The sequence below is a fragment of the Camarhynchus parvulus genome, chromosome Z (genome assembly GCF_901933205.1).
Source record: "Camarhynchus parvulus chromosome Z, STF_HiC, whole genome shotgun sequence".
Taxonomy (NCBI): domain Eukaryota; kingdom Metazoa; phylum Chordata; class Aves; order Passeriformes; family Thraupidae; genus Camarhynchus; species Camarhynchus parvulus.
This window is the reverse complement of record NC_044601.1, coordinates 6,421,236-6,446,678: the sequence shown is the minus strand read 5'-3', so window position 1 is coordinate 6,446,678 and position 25,443 is coordinate 6,421,236. Positions and strand designations below refer to the sequence as shown.

The following is a 25,443-nucleotide window of genomic DNA, read 5'->3' as shown; positions in this document are numbered from 1 at the left end:
CAGGTCTCCATTTCTGCCTGCTTGGCTGTCATCTCTTCCACCTCCCGCCCCTCCAACTTGGCACCGAGGTCTGTCTTTGGAAACAAGGGCTTTGGGCTTGTCTGAAATCCTCTGTCAGTGTTACTCTGGGGATGCAGCAGCTGGAACAGTAACAGCAAGAGGAGATGAAGGAAAACTCCCTTTGCCTCTTCCTAGCGTTCCTACCTGGGGCTGCCAAAAACGTGCCCAGAGCATTGCAATCAGACACACCTATTTCTCCAGGCTTTTCTTTTCTGGCTCCAGCTTTACACCTTCCTGGAGGAGGGGGACTTCTGGCATCTGCTTCTCGCAGAGGGAGCACGCCAGAGGAGCTGCTCTTGCCAGCATTTTGTGCTTGGTGAGGGTGCCTTAAGTGTCTCCCACATTCTGAGATAGGTAAGTTTTGGGATGGGGGCTGCCTGGAGTGCACACCAGACCCTTTATTAACTGATGAACATCCCTTGTAAAAGGGTGGTTTAGAGTTCCACTTATGACTTCATCTCTGAGAGGCTTGGACAGCAAAGGCAGAGTCTAATCTAAAAAAAAAAAAAAAAAAAAAAAAAAAAAACAGGGAAAAAAAGGAAAAAGAAAGTGGCTGGAGATGCATGGGTGGAGAAGCTTGGCTCGGGCAGCTGCCGATGTGAGGCTGCCTGTGAATTGGCATCGGCAGGGGAAGTTTGGAACCAGCACCGATTTATTCTTTCATTGCAACCTCCGCTGAGACTGGAGAGGCAAAGGGGAAAAAGGCATTTCGGTCCCAGTCACTTTCCCCATTTCAACCGGCTTCGGGAGCCAGGGTGGAGGAGGTCTCTCCATTCTCTTCCCGGTTAATTGTCTAATTGGGGAACAATGCGCCTCTCGCACCCGCCTGCCCCTCTCCGGAGGGCTCCGGGCGAGCTCGGACGGACCCGTCCCGCCGCACCGGGCTGCGGGTCCCCGCTCCGGGTCTGGGGGCCGGAGGGAGCCCCGAGGGGGCGGCCGGGCCGGGCCGGGCCGGGGGCGGGGGGGCCCCGCTCGTTGGAGGCAGGCGCTGAGGGCTCTCCTGCGCCCAGCAGCTGCGGGAGCTTTGGAAATTGCAAGGAGGCTCTCGCAGAGCTTGTGAACCCTCCTCTCCCCGAGCCAGCGCCCCTCCTCTGCAGCGCTGACGGTACAACGATATAATAATGATGGGTGGCTGAGGCTCGCATTTGAACTTGCAGGCTCGCTCCCTTTGCCCACTGCTCGGTCCCGGCTCCGCCGCTCGGAGTCAGGTGCTCGCCGGCGGGAAGCGAGCGAAGGAGGGGACACCGAGCTCCGGCACAAGGGGAGAGCCCGGAACCACCGGCTCCTTCCAGCACTAACGAGGGAATTTACTCTTTCATGCGGCCACTGGGATCTCTGGACTAGCCCAGCCACCACGTTGTGATTTTTTGCTATCTCTGCAATACGCTACCTTTTAAGGTAACTATAACTCTTTTATTGCGGGGTGGTTTGTAGTGATTTTTTTTATTCCCCCTCCTTTTTTCCTATAACATGACTGCCAGCAAACACCTAGTCTAAGATTTAAAACAATTGTTTTACTGCTTGCACCAACAAAGAGTTTGAACTGCAGATCTTAAGCGGGGAGGGAATAGCGATGATTGGTGAATTTAAACAACCTGGGATAAGTTCAACGACACGCGGGGGAAGAGGAGAAGGAGGGATGCTCGGGAACCCACCAGAAAAAAAAAAAAGAAAATAAATACAAAAAAGAGAAGGAAAAAAAAAAACGGTGCAAAGAGGAGAACAAAGAAAACTAGGGAATAGAAGACTTTGGGGTGGGAGCCCTGACAAGAGTGTTCGGTGCTGGTGGCTTTGGATGGCTGCGAAGGTAGAGCCGCACCTTGGCGTGCGACGGGGCTCCGGAGGGAGACGGGAGGAAGCTGTTCCTTACGGGTGTTTAGTACACAAAGCGCCCGTGTGGCAGGAGCGACGAGCACGGACCTTTCCCCCCGGCCACCAGTTTTGCAGCGCTGGGAAAAGCGTGTGCTCTGTGTCCTCCACTCCTGTGTGCTCCCCACATCCCCTTTTTTTTTTTTCCCCTCCAATCCCTTCCCCTGATGTTCCTGGAAAGCTGCTCGCAGGGCAGAGAGGCTCTGAGGTGCTCAGCATCTCTCCAGAGCAGCCGGCAAGCAGCGTGCCCCGAACCACATTTTCTCTGCGGAAAGGCGGGCAGTGGGTGAAGAGGAGGAGGAGGAGGAGGAGGATCGCAAGGTCAGTGGAGCAAAACGCCCCCTCTTACACCCACGTCCACTTTCTGGGGCACGGGCTTCGCCTTCCCCCCTCCGCTGCCAGGCATTTCGCCTTTGTGTTACAAAGGAAAAGAAGTGAGAGCACGGTGGAGGGCAAGCGGGGAGTTCCGACGGCGGGAAGGAGCGGCTCTGTGTGTGTGTGTGGGACCGCGGGCAGCCTCCGCCGGGCCCCGGCCCCGTCCCCACACAAAGGGGCAGCGGGCAGCGGGCGGGGGCCGCCCCTCATTGTCCCTCATTGTCCCCCTGGTCACGTCCTCCCGGCCACCCCCTCTCCCTCCCTCCCTCCCTCCCTGCACCGGCTCTCGGGATTAAGCCCCCATGGCTTTTTTTTTTTCCCTCTCTTTTTTTTTTCCTTTTTTTTCTTTTCCCCTTCTTATCATCCGCGTCCCTCGGTTTTTCTCCCTTTCCCCCATTCTCTTCCTTCCTCCTTTTCTTTCTTTTCTCCTTCTTTTCTTTCCTCCCCTTTTCCCCTCTTTCCTCCCCTTTCCCCCTCCTTCCTTTCCCCTTTTTTCTTTATCCTCTTTTCCTCTTTCCCCTTCTTTTTGTTTCCTCCTCCTCCTTCTTTCTTTTCCCTACCCGTTTTTGCCTCCCTTTTCCCCGTCTTGCCCTGTCCCTCCCTTTTCCTCCTTTCCCCTTTTTTCCCTTTCCCTCCCTTTTCCCCCTTTCCTTCCCCTTTCCCCCCTTTTCTCCTCCTCCCTCCACCTTCCCCTCCCCTTCTCTTTCCCCTCTTTTTTTTTTGTTAATTGAGGCGTGAGCGTCGAAACGCGCTGCAAAAAAAAGAAAACAAACCAAAAAACCCAAACCAAACCAAAACCCATCCCGGGATGGGAGAGTGTAACCGTTGGGTGGGTTCAGTGATTGCCTTGATTTCCGTGCCTTTTTTATTTAACCCTTTTCTCCTTTTTTTCCTGGCCTTTCTCTCTGAGCTAAAGGGGAAGTTTCCGTCCCCACACGGAGCAAGCGAGGCTCGGCGGGGCGAGCCCGGGACGGGGCGGGCGCGGCCCCGCTCTGCCGGGGCGGGGGGAGGCTGTGGCAGGGCTGGGCTTTGCGGGGCTCTCCGTGTCCCGTGTCCGCCGGGGGTCACCGGCTGAGTGCCGGTTTTGGGGCGGCGGGTTCGGTTCTGTGATGTGTCCGCGGGTTCGGGCCCGCTTTGGGGTCGTGGGCCCGGGGCCGGCCCGGGGGCGCGGCCGCTGTCGAGGAACGGGGCGGGCGCGGCGGCCCCGCGGCGCCCCCGGGCGGCGAGCGGCGGCACGGCAGCTCCCGCGGCCGCCGGTTTCCCGCCAGAGGGCTCCGGGCCCGGCACCGTGAGGGGAAAAAAAGGCCAACCCCCCACAAATCACCGCCGTAATAAAGTAATTTAAAATTCGCAACACCCCCTCGGTAAAAGCCGCTGTCTCCGCTGTTCCTCGCAGTCCCCATCAAGTATTATGCGCAAGAATTGGGTACAGAGGAGGCTCCAGCATGGGCACAGGGATGGAGCAGCTCTGCTGGCAGCAAAGGCTGCCACAGCTGCCATTGCTCACCTGGGCAGGAGAAGCTTTGGCCTGAGCTCAGGGTGGCCTTGCGGGGCCTCAAGGGGCTGCAGCAAAGATGGACACAGACAATTGCCAAGGGCTGCAGGGACAGCAGCCAGGGAATGGCTGCCAGTGCCAGAGGGCAGGGCTGGCTGGGATCTTGGCAATGAGGAATTGTTCCCTGGCAGGCTGGGCAGGCCCTGGCACAGGGTGCCCAGAGCAGCTGGGGCTGCCCCTGCATCCCTGGCAGTGCCCAAGGCCAGGCTGGACACTGGGGCTGGGAGCAGCCTGGCACAGTGGAAGGTGTCCCTGCCATGGCAGTGGTGGCATTGGGTGACATTTAAAGCCCTTTCCAGCCCAAACCATTCTGTGATTCTGTGGCGATGGAGCAGGCAGTGCTGGATAGCAGGATGAGACTGGCACCTTTCTGACTCCAGGCAGCCCCTCAATGCCTGGGCTTTTGAGGCCTGAGGTGGCGCCAGGGCTGTGGGGATGGCAGAGCAAGCTGAGGGCACCCACAGCCACCCTTGTGCCCAGCAGCGGCACTGGGTGAGCCCCAAGAGAGTTGAGGAACCCCTGCTGGAGCCCACAGCAGGATCCTGGTGCCTAACCCTGCAGTGGCAGTGCAGGGCGCTGGGAGTGACACCTTCACATTGTTTCCACCAGTGCAGGTGCTGGAGAGAGGTGGCCCTCAGCTCTTCTGGAACCAAGCCTGACAGAGGTCAGTGTGTCTGGGTAATGCTCTCAGGCACGGGGTAGGATTGTCAGAGTGTCCTGTGCAGGGCTAGGAGCTGGACTTGCTGATCCCTGTGTGTCCAGCTTGTGATAGTCAGTGTTTCTGGAAGGCAGGAGCGACAAGGTGGAGCTGGGGTGATGCAGAAGGAGCAGGGTGTGCTTGCTGCTCCTCCACGTGCTGCCTCTGGCAGTTTTCTACTGTGTCTCTGTGTGGCTGTCCCAGAGCCTGGAGCTGCTCCTGGCACACAAGCATGGGGCTGTGAGGGATGTCCTGCTGCTGCAGCCAGAACACGCTGTGCTCTGGTCACTGCTCCTGTCTGTGCTCCAGCCTGCAGGCAGCACCAAAAGGACTCAGCCTGGAGGAGTTTTCCCCCACAGCTGCTGGAGGTGATGAGGAAGATGATTTGGGGTGATGCAGGCACCCCAAGGACATTCTCCAAGCCTTTGGGAGGGCATTTCCAAGGGGTAACAGGCCAAGCAGGGGCCACTGGTGAATTGGATGCAGGCTGATGTGCCATGTGTTGGCACAGTGGGCTAATTAATCACACGGCAGAGAGCTGGTGAGGCTGGCAAAGTTAATTAGGCAGCGCTGATGATGAGGTGGATACATGGCAGCAATTAACAGTACCAGGATCAAAAGATTGCAGAAGTAAAGGAAAGTGTGGAATGTGTGCCTTTGAGGAGGGATGGTACCTGTGAGGCTTTCAGAGCTTGGAAGGTACCAGGGGATGTGCTATAACTGGGATTGGTCATTTGTACCTTTTTGGGGTTCCACTGGAAACTCTAATTTACTATTTTACCCATTAGAATGAGCAGCCTTCTCTCTTCTCTAGTGCGGGGTTCTATTGGGTCCCACCCTCCTTTTTTTTTTTTTTTTCTTTCTCTTTTAATCTTTTATGTCATTCTGACTTTCACTATGAAGGTCAGATGGGCAGAGGCTGCTTTTTACGTGTTTAAGGAACATATCCAGATTTCACAATGCAGCTGTGGAGCATGTGCAGAACCAATCTCAGTGTGACCTGAGAAGCTGCAGGTTTCAGAGACATTGTTACCTCTGTGAAAATGTCGAATATGGCAAATTCCTCATTGTCTCAGCTTCAGAGAAACCAGGAGTATTTTTGGATTGTAAGCTTTAGTCTCTTCCACACCAGGACAATTTGCTTTCTGAACCTAGAGTTTTAAACAGAAAGAGAGACATGATGTTCTCTCATCTGGTTAAATTAAAATAGCATTGGTGTGAGATCAAGCTTACGCTGCAAACTAAACACAAGCTGGAATTTGGTCAGAACTTACTGCTCCTATGAGTTTTTGCTGTAGAAAGGGAAGGTAGCAGCGCCTGCAAAAAATAGGAGAGTTCTCTCTTTCCCCACAGAGAGAGCCCCTGCTGCTAATTTTTAAAGATGTGAAGTTTGTCCAGGAGTTTTGCATCTGTTGATTTAAAGATGCTGCACTCAGGGCTGCGTCCCATTTAGAAATGTAATGCCAATTCCTGCTGTAGATCCATCTGCCTTTAGTAGCTCCTAATGAAATGGATCAGCCCACTTGGAAACCAGCCAGCAGGCAACCCAAGTTTGGTCACGTCAAGTGAGGTACTTTTTTAGCAGAAGGTGGAAATTAAACACTTACTCAAGTCTTGCAGCTTGGGTTGGCAAGATTTGCTCACTGTGTTATGGATTTCTTTTACTATGGGTGTAGTGACACCAAGGGGGAAAAAAAAATCCTGTGGAAAAAGGTATAGTTAGGTGGGTTTTGGCTAATTGCAGTGGACTTAAGGGCAGTACAGCAGCCAGACAGCAGAATTCTGTGAGCTGTAGGGTGCAGGAATGGGAAACACAAACCTGTTTTAGAGCAGGGATTTAGCTCTGGGGGCTCCAAGAGAGCTCAGTCCTCTGCAGCCTCTGCCAGCAGAAGGGCAGGAGGCTGGAGCAATCACCTCCAAGAGCCTGGAAATGTGGGTGGAAATTGGGGTGAGGTGTAAAGCAGTAACCTCTGCCTCACCTGTGGGTCCTGAGGAGGATTTTTGGCACCAGCTGTGCAGAGCTCTGTCTCCTCCTGAGCCAGGCTGCCCTGTGGGGCTGAGCAAGGTCTGCATGTTTGGAGAGGGTGGCAGGGGTGATTCCATGTTTAATTCTGGCAGCTGGAGTGGAGCAGCACTGGGCAACCCAGGAGTGTTTATGGGAACCCACCAAGGCCTGGGGCATGAAAACCAGCCCTCAGGTGTGGAGGGTTGTGTGGGAGTCACACTCCTGACCCTTAGGGCTGAAAATCAGACCATCCTCCCTGGGGTTTTCAGTGCTGGAGTGAGCATTTCAGGGTAAAGAAGATTTATAAAAAGTCAGGAGGTGGTTTTCCAAGAGCCAGGTAGGGATTTTTGGCAAGAGTCTCATGTTGAGCTTTGTGCTCAAACAGTGCAATTTTTTGGAGCTATCCAAGCCCTTGGTGCAGCAGGTGTAATTCCTGCCCTGCTCAGTAAAAGGCTAGGAGCCATCACATCCAGGAATATTCTCTTCTCTTCCCATGGATATGTTAAAAATTGCCCTTCCACAGTTGCCTTTCTGTTTTCATCTGTCCCCATGGGTGTGTGTGTTGTGTTTGGTGACTGGAAGCGTAGCAGCAGGGTTTGTGTTCTTACCAAACATGGAAGCAGTTGTGTTATGACAGCAATTGCAATGAACTTCCAAGGGCAACAGGCTTCCACTGACACGTGCCAGGCACCCAGGTACACCAGGCCAGAGCCAGGGAAGTGGGCCAGGTGCAAAATGCAACCAGCCCTGCTTAGGTGCAACATTGCCCCCATTGTTGGGAGAAAGAAAATACTTTGTTCTTTTTCTTGTCAGGTTTCTTTGATTCCCTTGGTTCTGGTCCCAAAAGGCAAGGTTGCCTTCAGGGGAAGGAGGGAGATAACACTCATGGGTAAACATGGAGAGCTGAGCTTGTAAACATTCTGTTCTGGACCTTGGCTTCGCTGTGGATGCAGCCAGTGTGTGACGCATGGGAACACATGTGGGCAGGCAGAACATCTCAGAGGGTCTGGAGCCACTCAGCTCCCACAGGTGCCAGAACTTTGTCTGGCCGGTCCTTCACTCAGCACCTTGGAAGGTGGAGAATTCTTCCAGTCAGTATTCTTTCCATGCTCTCATCAGAGCTCTTGTGTTACCAGAGGAGCTTCACTGCAGTGGTTTTGGTGCTTGAGGCTTCCGCCTTTTTGGGATACAAGGGTTGCTTGAAGGTCCTTCTGTACATCTGTAGGCTCAAACTGACATCACATTTTCTTTTAATTGTTGTGTAATAATGAGGATCATTTAAGTGTTTATCTAAGCAAGCATGTGACTCTGTATTTCAGAGCTGATCCATTGCATTCAGAGGACTTGGATGTCTGCAGCTCTGATCTTGTGCAACCTCCTCACTCATAACAGCTTTCTACAGGGAGTTTGCACCAGGGCACAGTATAGAATTTTAAAGTTAGCTAATAAATAGTCACTTTTGTTTTCTTCACATGCAGCTTGGCTTGTGTAAATGTAGGAAGAGATAAAAGTCTGTCTGAGTGATTTTGGGGGAAGGTGTTAGGGTCTTCATAAGAAGTTTTATGGCATGTAGGGCTTAAACTGAATGAAGTCCCGGTTCTAGTTTGGGACTCAGTTGTGAAAAGTGCAAATTCCATGAAGTTCACGTTGCAAAATAAGTGATATCACACTCTGCACTCAGCTGTCCTGAATGGCTGCAGCAGACATGGGGCGTCCTTGGCAGCGTGCAGCCTGCTCTGTGGAAAGCAGCTGCATTTCTCTCTCCACGCCCAGGGAATAGGTTGTAGCACATGTTTCCCTGTGCAATCAGCTGGCTCTGGCCATCCACGTACAGAGAATGAAAGGCTCTGGGGTTTTCAGCCCTGTTGGGTGGGAATTTTTAACTTGCCTCACTGGAAAGGCTTGGTTGGAGATGTTTTGCGTCTTTGCCGTGCTGCTCAGACGTTACAGGACGTGTGCCAGTTCACACAGACTCCTGTGGAGTTTGGGCTGCAGCTCTGAGCTGTGGAGAGAATTGTCCTGAGGTTGAACACGTCACCAGGAGTTTTCTGAAGCTGCCTCTCCGTGTGTCTTTGCTGTCATGTTCAGAGCACCCTGTGGAGTTTTTAAAAGTAGAAGTTTCAAGTTGTACATGTGTGCAGTTCATGTTCCATAGTTACAACACAGACGAGTACATATCTATTAAATCTCTCCTTCACTGATCCTTAAGGCAGTTCAGCTGCAAGCTCTCTTCAACAGGAAAAAAACTGTCAGCTTGGTTACTTGTCCTAGTGAAGAGCTCAGGTGGCAGATTTAGCAGCAATATCAGGAAAATCAAGGTAGTGATAAAAATTTGTCGGCGTTTTGACAAACTGCTGCTGAAAGTAATTTATTATGTTGGGATGTTCATGGCACATACATGTAACTGTATGGATGAGAGGCTATTTATAAACCCTTTGTAGTCATTGATGTTTGTGTGTCTTGCAGTGCTTTTGTAATTTTGGGGATATTTACAGGTTCAACATGTGTAGCTATGAATGAAAAAAAAACTGAGAAATAATGTTGTGAACATGCAATTTATTATTGTGTACATGTGCTACATGTGAAGAGCTTTCCAGCTGTTGGAAGGTGGAGCCTGTGAAGGAAAGTGAGTGGGAAACCCAAAGGGAACTGACATGTCAGAGCATCACTCAGGACTCAACAACCTGAACACCCATTACAAATCTCTATTCCATGGAGGCATGTGGTCATTATGACAAATCTCCACCATAAATAGCTAAATGAAATGCCCTGGAAGCAGGAAGGCTGTTTCTTGATACCAGTGACAAATACTGATGTGCTGAGTTACAACATGTGCTAAGGATACAGTGCAATACTAACCACTTACTCCTTTGTTCTTCATTTCTAGGTCAAGATGTTGTTAAGTATAAAAAGTATCTTATGGATGTACTCTACGTTAGTTATAACATATATGCTACCTAAAGGTAAGTCTTCTGTACATAGAACATTTCATTAAAATTGATTTAGTGGTCTAATTGGTAGGGCATTTCACGGGACTGAGGAAACAGCCCAAACTCAGGAAATTGTCTGTCTTTGTCCCTGCCATGCTGCACCATGTCACTAATTTTGTTTCTGTGTCCTCCTCAAGGCATTAATGATTTATTTCTGTTGTGCTTGGGCTGCCATGAGCTAAGCTGGGGCAGGTCCCTTGGCTGCTGGGGTCTTTAGCAAGGAGGTGTTAGAGCAGCTGCAGGTTTGGGTGGAAAGGAAGGAGCCCTTACTGCCTCTCTTGGTAATTACCTGCCAAGACTGAAGTATGTATCCATGTGTGGTTGCCCTGGTTATTTGAAAGTTTGGGTCAGGCCTTCAGTATGGAAAATATCTCAACAGCTGCTACAGACTCACAAAACTGGGAAAGCATCTTTCCCAAGTCTCAAAGCAAGATTTTTTTTTATTTTCTTTCCCCTTTCTTTCCAGGCACTCCTCAAACTGATTTCAGCCTTTGGGAAAATCAAATTTACTACTTTTTTTTCCACCTAGCTGGAACACTGTTGCTAGTAACATGTTTAGGTAGTCCAGAATGATAAAGAAAAGGATTGGTTCATTAGTGGAAACAATTAAAAAAGAGGATAATAGATTTAGATTGACTGTAAGGAGGAAAGGTCTGGATCAGACCACAGACCTGCCTCACTGCCTTGAACAAATGCAGAATTCAGGGATACAGGGGTTGAGAGGGCAGCACTCTTATGTGGGGAGGAATGCATGGATCCTTGGAGTTGTAGAATGTGGGATGGCATCTTTACATGTCCTCTCACTTACTCCACATTTTATTACATCATAAATGGCTCATTTATCTTCAGAGTGGAAGTTTTGGTACTTGAGAGATTTTTATGAACATCCCATTCTTTGGAATGTAGATCAGGTTGTGACCCATCCTTATTTGTCCAAATTTTTTTGAAGAAATTCAGAAAGACCCTGATGTTCCTAGAACACACTTTGAACTTTGTGAGGTTTGCTTTTTAAGTCAGGGGCCATTCTTTTGGCCTACAGAGTCTTAACCATTTTCTAACTATGGCCATGGTGAGAAGGACAAGGATGAAAAAACTTCCTTTTTCATGAATTGATCTAATTCATGATCCCAAAGAATCTGTGGGATCAACTCATGCCCTTATCTTTTGTAGAAAAGCCAGTTGGTGCAGTGATATTTTTGAGAATGAATGTTAGAAGACTGCATAGAATCTTTATAAGTACTACTTTTGTTTAAAAATACTCTAAAAATAAAATTTATCTCATCATTCTGAAAGATTGACACCCTACATTTCAACCTTTTGTTATTGAGTCCTTAGTTTGGATTTAAAATTGAAGCCTTTAAATCTTTTGTGAAGCACCGGTTCCCAGCTTATCACTATTGTGGTTTGCAAGCTGGACCTTGTGGTTACAACCAACACTGGAGTTTTTTCCTACCTGTTTTGGGTGGCCATTTGTGGTGTTGAGTTCTGCAGCTGAGATTTACATTTGCCTGGCTCCTTGTGAGTGTCTTGCAGACTATAAAATTAATTCTTCATCATTCTGTGTGTCCTTCTCTTATTCTGCTTGCTCAAACCACAAGCCACCTAGTAAAGGACTCAGGTTATTGCTGGGTCTCAGTCCATTACCTTTCAGTGTTTCCCACAAGTTTCACTCATTTTAATTCATTATTATCATCACTAAAAGACTGGTGGTTAATGAAATAGCTTCTCCTAGGTTCAGTGCTAGCTGGATTGACAAAACACATGATTTTAGTGATCCTTCCTATTTCTGCTGCTAGACAGGGCAATATACCATATGTCCCAGCAGGTTGTTGTTGAACTCAAAAATGAGATGCAACATTTTTCTATTTTTTTCCCTCATAAATTCAGCTAAAAATAAATAGAATATTTTATTCTTTAAGCATGTGGGATTTTTCTGCATAGTCAGTAGCAACATTCTGTTCAGCTAAACTCAATGATGAGGCAAATTCACTCCTCTAAGCAGTGTCACACCATGCAGGGAAGGTTTTACTCTTTTCTTCAGACTCCTTGTCCACTGCAGACCTACTGGCCTGGTCATTGTGGTTAATGTCATACAGAAGGGCATAATTCTGTCCTTTTAAAAATTTATCTAGACTCTTACATTAAGAACTTTGTAACATTTACCACAGAACAAGTATACACATTTTGAAGAAAGAGACTTTGTTTTCAAGCAATAATTCCTTTCTTTCCACTTAAAAAAGAAGACATCCAGCTACGTGTCATTGGTCTATGACATCCCATTGATAGGGGCTGACACGGAATATAAGCTTAGCAAAAATGCTAAAGGGAGTAAAAAAAGGGTTATATGGATTAATATGAGATGCTGATAGCTTCTGCATTGGTCAGTAAATTCTGCTAGACTAACTAATTTGGAGTGCTTCAAGAAATCAAGCTTTTTTGGAACTGTGCATGAACATCACTTAATCTTGTATTTCAGATACTATGTCAGCCAAATATTTTCTTTTTCTGTAGGGAAAAACTTCCTCCTCCTTCTCATCATCCTCTTTTTCCTCTTCCTCCTTCTCCTCCTTCCCTCACCTTGCCACAACAAATAGTTTTTTATAAAGTGTTGTATAATTCTTTCTAAAGCTGGGCAGAACTGCAGCTCCACAGAATCTTCTGTTCTGGGGAGTAGCACAGTTTAGGAGGCTGGATCTAGTTTTCATATCAGGATTGAAAGTGTTGATTGCCACATCTTCCAGCTGGCTGATGTGAAAACACGAATTTTAGGGGGAGGAAATTTCCTCAGGGTTCAGCGCTGATATTCCAGATCACTCATAGTCATAAACAGTGTTCTTACAAAGTTTATTAAAGTTCTGTCAGTCAGTATAATTATAATTTAGTCATTCTTCAATTAAGAAGAAAGTTCCTGTAAGGTGTATAGATGACAAGAGATCATAATAAATTCTAAATATTTTGAGACTGATTTTAATCTCCCACCTGTGCAATTTGGCAGTAATTCCATCACAACTGAAAGAACTGAGAATTCATTCTATTTCTTTATCTCCAACCACTGTAGCTCTGTGAAGTTTCAACAAAATAAAGGTGATATAAAGATCTCTGGTTTCATCAGCTTTGATACCATCATCTTGACTCTATCTGAATTGTGTGCCCAAGGAATTCTAGTTTGGTAGTCATGCATGAAAAGGACCCTAGAAGTTAATTCAGAATTCTGAGTCTTCCCTGTCAACCCATTTTTCTCTTTTTCTAGCTAGTACTTTATTATTAAAATGCTTGGGCATTAACCTGATGACTCTTGTATTGAACCTGTTTAGATAATACCATTGAGACTTTGTCCTGTGGAAAATCATCTGTCTCTGTTAAAAATAACCAGGTGAATGAGCAACTTTTCTTTTTTCTTCTATTTTCCTTTTTTTTCCTATTTCTTTTTTCTGTTTTCTTTCTTCATTTTTTCTTCTTCTTTTTTTTTTCTTTTTCTTCCTCTTCTTCTTTTTTCTCTTCCCTTTTTGCTCCTATTTTTTAATTCTCTCCCTCTGCCCACCCTTCCATCCCACCCTCCAACCTTCTACTCTTTATGGACAGATTATACTTTTTATCAGAGGTAAACAGATAATTTTAATGTTCTGGTGTCTTCTATTTCATGTATCACTCTGTCGATGGCTATTATTAAGTTATCATATTTCTAAACTTTCTAAATCCCAGCTTCCTTCAAAATAATGATGACCATGTTCTACCCTTCAAAAATGTTAGAAGGACTGTGAAAGAGATAAAACAGTTCCTGTTGAGCATCAGCTTTTAATCTTCATTAAGCCATGATGTGTGATGAAATAACATCACATAAAAAAGGCAAATCCATCAGAAACCCTCTCTTCAGTCACGGGGTGCAGCTTGGATGAACAGTAGTCAACTTCCCCCTCAGGATATTGTCAGATGGAAGCATTTCACTGTGAAATGTTTGCAGCTGGAGATGACATAAAAAGTGATAGAAGTCCTGATCATGTCAAGTCTGAGCCAAGCAGGGACTTTCTGCGTGCTTTACTTCTTCCTTTGCTTTTACATCCTGAACTATTTCATTTCTTCGATGCGTTAAAGGCCTGGAGGCTACAAGGAAACAACTTTGAAAGAGTGACTATTTGGGAGACTCTCACTGGAAAGGCTTTTGTTTCAGCACGTGTGCAGTAAAAAGAATTAACCCCTAAGAGAACAGTGGAGTCAGGGGTGACAGGGGTGCAAAGCCATGGGCTGTGTTTCCTTCTGAGGAGAGAGACAAGGTATAAGCTGCAGCAGCTCCCCTGCATTCAGGGTTTTGGCCAGTGAGGTAACTCATGACTTTTCACTCAGAGTAGTCTTCCTCCTGTGAATTGAAGAAATAGTTCTTACAGTTCATCTGTCACCTAAAATTTCAGACCAGTTCCCAAAGGTTAATTACTTGGTGACCATAAAAATAGAGAAAATAAGTCAGAATGAAATTTTCCCAGAGAGAAACCTGCTCCATCATCAGCCTGAGATGTACCAAGAATTATACAAACTCTTTTTCAGCTTATACTCCCCAGTCTTGTTACAAATCAGCTAAAATTCACAGATTTCAAGCTTTGCATTAGTGAATCATTAATTAACAATGAAATACATCTGTTTCTGATTTTGCTGTTACACTAATGTGATTTTTCCTTTCTCTCTCTTCGATCTCTTCCCTTTTCTAGTTAAAGCAGAAAAAAAAACCCTGGTCAAGGGATCTCTCTCTGGAACTTCAGTCCTGCCATGCTTCTTTTCAACCACACCCACCATCTCCTCCAGCTACGCCGCCGAGTACCTCCGGATCAAATGGTCCAAGGTGGAACTGGACAAAAGCGGGAAGGACGCCAAGGAAACCACGGTCCTGGTGGCCCAAAATGGCAACATCAAGATAGGCCAGAGCTACAAGGACAGGGTGTCTGTCCCCAGCCACTCCGAGGAGAGCGGGGATGCCTCGCTGACCTTCTCCAAGCTGCGCGCCAGCGACGCCGGGGTCTATCGCTGCGACGTCATGTACGGAGTGGAGGACACGCAGGGCATCGTCTCTCTGGCTGTTGAGGGTAAGGATTTTGTCTGTTTCATTTCTGGACAGCAGTGATTCCAGTTAAAAGCAGTGAAACTTGGTGGTTAACACAAAACTAGGGAGGATTTACAGCAGTGTCTTTAGCGATTCGCCCTTTGCGACTGTTATATTTTCTGAAAAATCCCTTCGCCAGGATTTCTTCTCCTGGGAAGCTGAGAAGCCTCAGAGAAAAATGAAAACAATAATTATCTGATTGCTTCTCCCTGTTTGGCTGCTTTGGAATGTGGCTGGAGATTGTTTATCCATCAGGTGGTTGTTTGATTGGTTTCATGTGAATTGTTTTGACTTAATGACCAATCACAGCCAGCTGTGTCGGGACTCTGGCAGCAATCATGAGTTTTCATGATCATTCTTTGTAGCCTTCTGTCTGTATCCTTTCTCTATTTTTTAGCACAGTTTTAGTATAGCATTCTTTAATATAATAAATTAGCCTTCTAAGAACATGGAGTCAGATTCTCAATTCTTCCTTATCCTGGGGACCCAGCAAATACCACAGCCCTTGGAGTAGGGTTAAAAGAAGCAACTTGTGATGGAAAGGATGAAAATTTAGGATGTAAAGAAGCCACTGAAGCTGTGGTTGGTCTGTCTTGATGTCCCAAATTATGCCACCGGAAGTGGGAGCCACTCTTTCTGGGAAAGGAATATTGAGCATGAAAGAAGTGCTCCTTTTTGTCCAGTAATAAATTTTGGATGGGCAGAAGGAAAACTCATCTGTGAGAAGCTGCAAGAAAAGCAGTAGAGGGGTGTTTGCTAAATGTGGGAGCAGGCAGTGATAACAGTTTGCTTGCCACCTCTATCAGGAAATAGTGTCCAAAATTCTGAGAGGGAGAAGTTTATGTGTTGAGAGACAGAAGAGACAGGATTTTCAGCATGGCTGATGTTGGAGAAGACATCTAAGATTATCAAGTCCAAGCTTTAACCCAGCAGTGCCATGGTCACTACTAACCCAGGTCCCCAAATGCCACATTCAAGCATTTTTGGAACTCTTAGGGATGATGACACCCCCACTTCCCTGGGAACTGTATTTCAGTGTCTGACCACCCTTTCAGTGAAGTTCATAATTTCCTGGTGTCCACCCTGAGCTGCCCTGGCCCAGCCTGAGGCCGTTCCCTCTGCTCCTGTCCCTGTTCCCTGGAGCACAGCCCGACCCCCCGGCTGTGCCCTCCTGGCAGGAGCTGTGCAGAGCCACAAGGGCCCCCTGAGCCTCCTTTGCTCCAGGCTGAGCCCCTTCCCAGCTCCCCCAGCCTCTCCTGGGCTCCACACCCTTCTCTGGCCACACTCCAGCCGCTCAGTTTCTTGTTGTGAGTGGCCCAGAGCTGCCCCTGGGATCTGAGGTGCTCCCTCCGCAGAGCCCAGCACAGGAACAGTCACTGCCCTATAGCTGGCATAGCCCAGGGGCCATCGGCCTCGTGGCCACCTGGGCACCCTTGGCTGGTGTCACAGCACCCCAGGGCCTGTACCAGCCTCTCCGTGGTGTGCTCCATGGGTTTCAGCAAAACCAAAGAGTGAGTGGCCAAAGTGTGATGTGTGGGTGTTTCTCCCCTCGGAACCCGCTGGTGGAGCACGGCACAGAGGCTGCTCCAGAGCCCGTCGGGCTGGCACTGAGCCTGGCCTAACAGGCTGTGCTGAAAGGCAGGGCATTAACCCGGGCTCTGTGCCATGCACAGGCACGTTCTGGAACCAGGTTTCTGCCTGTGCTCAGAACAGCACTGAGCTGTGTGGATGGATCTCCTCATGGGAGCCTTGCTTTGGGCCCTGCCTTGCACGCCCCTTTGCAGCTCAGTGTTTTTTGGAAGTTCAGTATTTACTCAGGTGAATGAATCCCAAAACAAACATTAATATCTGCTGCTGGAAATCATGGCTTTGGCAAAGGGTTTTTTTGGTGAGCTTAACACAGTATTGTTCTTCCAATCTGGCTAACCTAATGTGAACAGTCTGTTGGCATTGATTCAACGAAAGGATTTGAAGGTGTGGCCTTAATTTGGAAATACAGTAAATCAGTGTAGCCATTAATGTCTGCATAACTTCATAAACTGTTAGGTCCTAATGACAAAAGCAAAAGAAATCCTGGTTTGAGCATTACTTTTCATAACGAGTGTACCTGGCATTCCTTATGCCTTTTCAAGTGCTCCCTTGACTACTTATCTATATCCAGGAGCTGCAGATGTTTATGACAATAAAATATCAGATAATTTATGGTGATACTGTAGCTTTTGTAGTTGCTGCTCCTGCAAAAACACTGCAAAGTGTTGAACTGATTAGATTTATGATTTTACCTCAATGAAAACTTCGCAGACTCCATTTTCTTTCTGCAACTGTTCTTTTCCATGACTGTTTTAATGTCAGAATTTCAGGAGAGGAAAAAAGCTAGGTCTTGATCCAAGTGGAAAATTGGTTTGCTAGACCGTCATTTGTGCCATCCATTCTCGGTTTTCTCCATTATGTAAACAAACGGCATTTATTAGACTCATAAGCACTTCGTGTGAATGTTGCTACTCAAATCTTCTGCTCTGTTCTTTATGGTTTCTTATGATTTCAGCTTTTATTAATAAACAAAAAAAAAAAAAATTAGTCCTGAAAACAAATTATCTCTGCTGTTTCTTTTTGAACCTGCACCCCAGAGTGACACCATTTGAGGAGACTGTTCTCCCCCTTTGTTCATCCTGTCCTGACTGGGGTGCAGGGAGGCATTTCCTTGTTAACTGAGCTAATTCCAGAGCTGAGGGATAGCCTGGTTCAGCACTGTGCTTTGGTCAGCTCTCCTGGGTGGAGCTGGGGCTGCTGAAGCTCTGGTAAAATTATCACCGGTTTTTTTTATTCGGCTCATTTCATGCTCAAATTAAGTAGGCCAAAACTTTTTGGAAGAGTTCTACTGAAGCAGGTGTAATTTCACTTTTGCCATTATGATGGATTTATGGTTTGGGTTTTATTTTTTATGATTCTTTGGGTATTTTTAAACCAATTCAGGACTTTTTTTTCTTGGTATTTTCGGGGGTTTTATTTGTTTTATAGACACTCCCTAATTTTAAACTTTCAAACAAAAAGCATAATGCAGCATCAATGAAGCCAGGAAGATAAGATTACACAGCTGGCCAGCTTGTTTTTCAAATTAACCTTTATAGTGTAATAGATGTCTAGGAAAGATAACTTGAATAAAATCACTGTAATTGCCATTTCTCTCCTTCAGGTGTGCTGGGAATACAAAACTGCTATTGAACACACTGTGCATCAAATGAACGTATTTTACCAGTGATGGAAAGTATTGTGAACGAAAAGTGGGATTTCTAAGGAAGGATAATTTTCTCAGTAGCATACAGATTTTCCCAGGTTAAGCTAAATAGTGAATATTAGTCATTGAAAGTAGAACTTCTAATGCCTAATTATTTCTTTTGGCTGGGTCTCAAGCCCAAGACTGGTACAAAAGCTGTAACTGTGAACCTATTTTTTTTTTCTGTTTAGCTATCACAACAGAAAAATTTGATAACTTGTGTGCAAATATCCAGTTAATTTGCTGTTTTAGATGTCAAATGAACTTCTGAAGTCAGACTCATGTGTTATTAGCAACAAACTGTTCAGACAAAAGATCTGGCTGTCCCAGAGTCCTATTCCAATGAAAGCAGCTGATATCAAAGAGCAAACTTAAACACTTACCCTGTTGCTGTCAGAGACCTGTCACCCATAGGATTACCCACACAATCCTATCCTGAACAGATTTGGCTTTGGTTTTTCCCATTTGTTTTTTGAATGTCTGTAGATTTTCATTATCCATGGGTGGACTCCTGGTTAAGCCACCACTTAACCATAGTAGGTTATCTTAGTTATCCTTCACAAGGAAGACATGTTTCATCACACTTTGTCTCTGCAGTGCACATTTCTGCTAGATCATTTTTTGACAGGTGCAAGTTTTCTAAACAATGACAGGATCTTGTAAATTGATGTAATTCCCTGGCTTTCCTTTGCATTGATTATAGCAATTAATGATGGCAGCTACTGGGGTAGCAACAGCTTCTTATATTTGGAAATAGGTGATCTTTAAGGTCCCTTCCATCCCAACCCATTCCATGATTCTGTCTCAGAGACATCTTCAAGACACTGTGAGTTCACATGGCATCTTTTTTCCGCTGAGCAGTGCTTGGCTGTGTGTGCATCAGAGATCAAATATTTTGACGTGAGTATCTGTTTAAGTGTCTCATCTTAGAGCAAAAGACCTGAATTGGCCTGTTTCATTCTAGGGGTGTAAGCAGTTGTGTTCTGGCTGGGGTGGCTCTGTGTGCACAGCCCTGGGGATGTGGGAAAGTCACAGCAAAGTGTAGGAGAAGGATGACACATTGGGTTACTTGATCCAGTTTTCCTTTGGCATTGCAAATCTCCATGTTACGTGCTGAGCCTCGTGCCCAAACCCAGCAGAGAACACCCATCCACAGGGGCCAGGCGCTCTCTGCACTTCACCCCTGAGATCAGGGTTACTGTTCGGCGTTCTGCACGTGGTGAGGGTGTAAGAAACACTTAATTTTAGCCCACACAGGAAATTTGGGGCAGCCAGGTGCCTGCCTTACTCATTATTCAGGCCTGCAAGGCTGTCCTTGGGGCAGGCAGCTCTGCAGGATCACTGGAGGGGCACTTTCCTCACACTGGATACCCCCTTTCCTGCCATTAATCATGGAGAATGCTTTCCTGACACCCTGGTTGCTGCTATGATTACACTGACCTCCCAGACAGGGGTATTCTGTGTTCAAAATGGATCTGACAGCATGGCAGTGTTAGATGCTTCAGCTTCTCCCAAGGAGAGGAATGAAGAATCTTAAAACATTTTGAGTTGGAAGGGACCCACTAGGATCATCCAAGTCCAATCCTGGATATGTAGAACAAGTCATTCATACTCATTTTCACTTCCACGTGTTTTCTTCTCTGCCTTCTGTGCATGTTCCTCCAAAACTTTCCCTGTGTCTCAGGAGCAACTCTTTGTAAGATTCTGTAATTTCATCTCTCTGTGGTGTTTTGTGCTTTTCTTCTAACCTTTCTTGCTGTTTCTAAGCCCAGAATTCAAACTGCCTCACCCTGGGAGTCCTTGGCCTCTCAGCTTTTGGATATTCCTGGGTGAGGTAAGCTCTCTGCATTAAATATCCCTGGTCACCAGTTAGGGAGATTTATAAATTACTCTTTTAGACTCAACTTGTAACCTTTAGGGAAAGCTACCTTGGGTGACTTGAATTCCAGGAAGGATTTTATGAAAAGTACTGCTGTACCTTTCTGTATCACATTTATTCCTTCTTTCCACTTGTAATGAAGTCCACTTTTTATAAAACACCTTTGAGCTACCTTGTAAAAATCTGACCTAGAAATGAAATGGCACAATACTTTTCATTCTGGAATATGTCTGAATATTTAGTGAAATACTTGTTTTGTCTGGTGCTAGGATATTGGGCAATTAAGAGGAACATGTATCACCCAATGTATTCAATATTAAGAAGTCAGAACAAACCACTCATTTGAGCTGATTTTTTGTTCTCCTCCTTGGAGATAATTGGATTTAAAGGGATCAAAGTGGCAAACGGGATCCTTCTAGTTTACTTACTCTTTTGTTATAGCTCCTCAGTGAATATTTTTCTGCCAAAAGTGAGAGTACTTTATTCTTTTCTAACTGATATTTTGGGAATTCACTCTTTTCATGGGCCTCATTTGCTCAGTTTCTGTTTGATTCTGCTGCAAATCTGAAAGACTTCTTTTTTCCCCCTTTTTTTTTCTGTATTTTCTTTTTAAAGACTGTAAAGACAATCCCAGGCTTAAGATACTGATCTTTTTAATGGAAAGAAATGAGAATTAGGGAGGCAGCAGTAGATGGTAATTCACATTTTCATTTTTATGCAAACTTGTCTTTCCTGCAAGCATTATAATGATAATAAATGAAAGTTGTTTCCGAAGTGGGAACGCTGCCACTCAGAGATTGTACGCTGACAACCTAATTGATCTATTCTCTCTGCAGCAGAAATCCCCTTCTTTATCTCTTAAGTAGGCATTTGAAGAGGTGCTTTTACCTAATCTTTTGGGCTCACCTGTCTTGAAACCTTACCACCTCTTGATGTTGAACTTCTGCGTAAATTATCATGGGCTGCTGCATTTTTCAGCTCGTTTTTTACTCTCCTGCCTAATGGATCCCGAGGAATCTTCCTGGCAAGGGAAGAGCACAGTTGGTATGGACCATCAAAGGATGGCAGAGGGAAATTTATTTCTGGGTGGTAAAGACCCAGGGTCTACACGCAAGGCGTGCCAGGAAGAAGGAAGGAAATGTCCTGGCCAAGCTGCTGTGTTTCCCTTGTGGAGTTTGGGAGTTTGGTGGACAGGCTGGGGTGGTTCTGGATGCAGGAGCTGTGGTGGGAGAGAAATAAAGGATAAAACCACAGGTGAAGCTCAGCATTGATCCCTCCTCTCATTATCTGTTCAGAGGAGTCCCTGTGTCCCTCCACCTGTGTGCTGTGAGGATGGGCACTAACATCCTGCACAGGGGAGCCCTGTGAGCTGGTGCCTGTCCCTGGAGAGCCCGGCAGGGCAAGGGAAAGGCACTTTCCCTCCCCACCGTGAGTTCCCTGAGGCGTTTGGCAAGGCGAGCCTCTTCTCAGGTCGCCAAAGCCCAAGACAGGCATCAGGACATGGGTGCAGAGCCTAGAGAGAGACACACACAAACGAATTATTCATGCAGAGAACTGAAAATGCTGCCCTATTCCTTCCTTTCATGCAGTGCTCAGCCCTGTAACCCATATTTTTGGGGTGTATTTGTAATGTAAATTGCTTTCTGCATCAAGCCCAGGGAGGATCTGAACTATGATCTGAACTGTGTGCTAGCTCTGGCAATGGTCCGGGGGTTATTTCAGGGGTCTGCACCACAGTGCCCAAGGTCTGAAGACAAAAATTAACAGGATAACAAGCCATCACCATCTTTTCCCTTTAGGTATTTGCTGTGTGAGGCAGCCTCTGAGGTTCAGAAGCTGCCACATCCAACACTGCATGAGGCAGCAGCGTGAGCTCACTAGTGAAAGTGAACTATAATTTATTAGCCATACCAGGAGCTAATAAACCAGCTTCCCCTGCAGTTCCACAGGGTTTTGATGCATGATACACAATAAAGCAGCAGTCCAAAGGGGTGTAACCACGGAACCAGGCTCTTATCCATGGAAAACCTTGTTCCTTAAAAATGAAATGCTTCACATTTTTATTTTCTGCTCTAAGACATGAGATCAACGACGGAAAGACTTTCACCCTTGCTCTGACAGAAGTGAATTTTGGATGCTACAAATTGCTTTCCTATGAGTGCTCTTTCTTGTTGCTACTCCTTCCTGTAATTACACTGACTTTGTTTGCCAGATGTTCAGTGACAACATTATACCGCTGTAGTCTGTTTTCCAGTTGCTTTATTTGTTCCAAGGACAACTCCTTTCTTGCCTTTCCTTTCGGGGAGGAAATAGACAAAGAGGGGAGAAAAAAAAAATCCTTTACAAATGTTTTAAAGTGCAGAGACCGGGACAATGGGTTTTCCCCCCCTCTCTCTGTCTAACTGAAACAATGAAAGTCCTGCACTTTAATCTTCTTAGCCCCAGGGGTCTTCTAATTATTGCAGCTGTTGCACAGGCTTATGCATAGTGAGTCCTCCTTCCCATTCATCTCGGAGGCTCTTTCATGTCCATTAGCTCCTCGCTGGAAATGGAGGAGCCTCCAGCTCTGAGAATAGGTGAAGTTTACCTTGTGGATCAGGGCGAGGAGAACAAAGCATTCCCCGAGTTCCTTTCCAGGATTTACAAATGACCAAAGGCTCTTCTTTGCCTCGGCGAAATCCACTTTAAATTGGCTGGGATTTTAACTCTTTAGTCCTGCCTTGTTCAGGTGTCACACGGCTCTGCCAGGGGAGGAGGGGCAGTGGTGCTTCCAACATGGAAAAAAAAAAAAGGAAGGAATGAGAGGTGAAATAGCTGGTTGTGGAAAATGCACTCATATGTTTAAGCAGCAGAAGCTTTAAAAAAAAATACAGTTTTAGAGAAATATGTTGCCATTCCCTCTAAGGTAACAAACCTTTTGGTGGCTGTACTGAGAAGCAGAAACTCTTGTACCCAGTTTGAAGTCATAGACTATCCCTTTAACAATTTCTGAAAAAAAATTTTTATGAAAAAGAGAAATCCAAATTCACACAAAATACATTTTAATTAGGATTAAAACAACAAACTAAATTAACAAATTGCTTCATGTAATTGGGTATATCTGACTCAGAATCAAATATGCTTTATTACATAAACACCAATGTTATAAAAAAGAAAGTTTTAAAATGCTTGTATATGTTCAAAAATAATAAATAGATTAGCCAGATGCACAGCTTGTGTCTATTATTATGGGTTCACAGTTGTGAAACAGGGTAAATATTTTATCTGCTTCTGTTGGGAGCTCTGTAAAAGTTGTCCATTTTTAAATTCTAGATCCAGAACACCCAGCAGGCCACCTGAAATGCTGTTTTTATTTACTTCTGTGCTACTAATACAGCAATCCTCATTTGTACCAGCAGGTGTTCTGCTCACAGTTTCAACCACTGCTACTAAATTCCGAATATATTAAACCAAATATTTTTATGTATACTGCATGTTAAAAAAAAAATCACCAGATAAAATTTTTGTGATTTTAAGGTTTAAATGCTGACGTTGGCTAACTCTGTGTTCTGGGGTGTGGGGCTGTGGGGAGCAGGGTGTCCCCCATCCCCACTGGGGCATTCCTTTGGCTCCCAGCGCAGGATGAAGATGCCCTTTGGAAGCTGTCCCTGTTTTCTCTGCCTGTTCTTGAAATCTGCTCAGAAATTGTTTGGAACGGTGTTGTGGGGCCTGAGCCAAATAATGCAGTGAAATAACCTAACAATTTAACACCCTTAATGGTTGAATTTCAGGCACCTGGGAAGTTTAATGTAATGATACAAACACAGACATAATTTTCCGGGGTGTATTCTTCACTTGTCACTGTTGCCAAACAACACTTGGACCCATTTGAAGCTGAAATTACACTGTTGCTTGGAAGAAGCTGTTTGTGATGGGTTTTGTCAGTTCTGAAAGGCATTTTATAGGGATGCTGGTGGTCTGCAAGCTTCCAGTTAGTGGCTGCAGCTGGTGTGTGACTCCCTATGAAATGATGAAATATGGGGATTCCCAGCCTTTCCTCTTTTATTTCCTGTTTCTCTGTGAGTGGCTTTGATAAAAAAAAATGATGTCTGATGGCTGAGTAGTTTTCAGATAACATCTTCTGTATTATTTTCTTAGTGAATCATGACAAGAAGAAAAATGTGAACTCTCTGCTTCTTGGCCATATGCAGATTTTTGATGGCTGGCAAGACTTTACTAAATTTGTCTGCATGAGAAAAAGGTTTCTAAATAAGTTGGAAATTCTTGCATCAACAATTTGCTAAGTGACCTGTATTTCTATTTGCTTGTGGACTACCAGACTTTATCTTTCAACAATGCTCTAATAACAAAGACTTATTGTAAAATTAGTTATTCCTACAATATTACTATTTTCCCAAACTATATTACGTTATGCTGTTTCCTCATCATTAAGTACTCCAGTAAAACCATCAGAGAAAAGGAACATTCAATGGTTTAGGGGCTTGTTTTGTTTTGTTTTCTTTCCATTCTCTGGTTGTTTTATGGTGTTGAAACACTTTTGAGAATTTTAGAGTGCAATTAGGTATTGCAAGGGACATGCCTTTGATGCTAAACTGTAAAAGACAGTGGTAATAGGGGGAAATGATTTTGTAAAGTGGGATGGCTGCTTTCTGCCACTTCAGTGCCCTTTATGGTTTGTTCTAGCTGTTGTCAGATTCAGTGGGAATTGTGTGTGTGTAGAAAACAGAATGTGGCTTCTAAACAGATCCTGCTTTAAACAAAACCATCTTCACACCAGGCCTCCCTCTCCAAAGGTCTGACGTGCTCCAGAAGCTGCTGCAATTGTCAAGGTCCTTTTCAGAACCAGAAAAACCACAAATAAATTCATGCTTTGTTTTGTTTGTACCATCTGTGGTGTGTGCAGCAAAATATGGCTATGGAAAATTGACCAAAATCCATATAGTGATAAATTATGTATTTGTAGTCATATTTGATGTGTAGAAACAGACATTGCTGATTAGTGAATCTGCTTCAAAAAAGTGCATTTTTGGGGTATTTTGTCATTACTGGTAGCAGCCACTAGAGGGGGAACATAATTTATACCGTGATATCCCACATTTTCGTGTTATTTTTCATTTTGCCCACCTGTTTTCAGCATTGTGGCAACACCTAGGTGAGGCTACAGAGCAGTGATGGCTGCAGGAACAACCCAAAATGTGCCACTGATGGGGTTTTTTGGTTTACAGAGTGGTGATGTTGTGGAAACAACGCAAAATGTGCCACTGATGGGGTTTTTGGGTTACAGAGTGGTGATGGCTGTGGAAACAACCCAGAACGTGCCACTCATGGGGTGTTTTTGCCTTCCAGGTGTTGTGTTTCACTACCGGGCTGCCACAAGCAGGTACACCCTGAATTTCACACAGGCCCACCAGACCTGCCGGGACAATGGTGCTGTCATGGCCAGCCCAGAGCAGCTGAAAGCAGCCTATGAGGATGGGTTTGAGCAGTGTGATGCTGGATGGGTGTCTGACCAGACTGTCAGGTGAGGCTTTCAAAATGCCCCTTTACGTTTTTACCCAAAATTTGCATGCCTGGTCTTTGTAGATCAAAACTGTTGTTTTGCTGTAATTGGTGCCTTGGAGTGGCTGCCTAGAACAGAGGCTGGATAATA

The 25,443-nt window shown here is 45.6% G+C and overlaps 1 protein-coding gene across 1 annotated transcript in view; it reads left to right on the top strand.

Moving 5' to 3' along the window:
- The first annotated feature begins 1,074 nt into the window (after positions 1–1,074).
- The window catches only part of VCAN (versican), a 100,320-nt gene continuing 75,951 nt past the window's right edge, over positions 1,075–25,443 (top strand). Inside the window, 4 exon segments of the mRNA XM_030968247.1 lie at positions 1,075–1,458; positions 9,449–9,524; positions 14,252–14,623; positions 25,140–25,314. Of these exon segments, the coding sequence (XP_030824107.1) occupies positions 9,455–9,524; positions 14,252–14,623; positions 25,140–25,314 (617 nt within the window). The 5' untranslated portion in view covers positions 1,075–1,458; positions 9,449–9,454.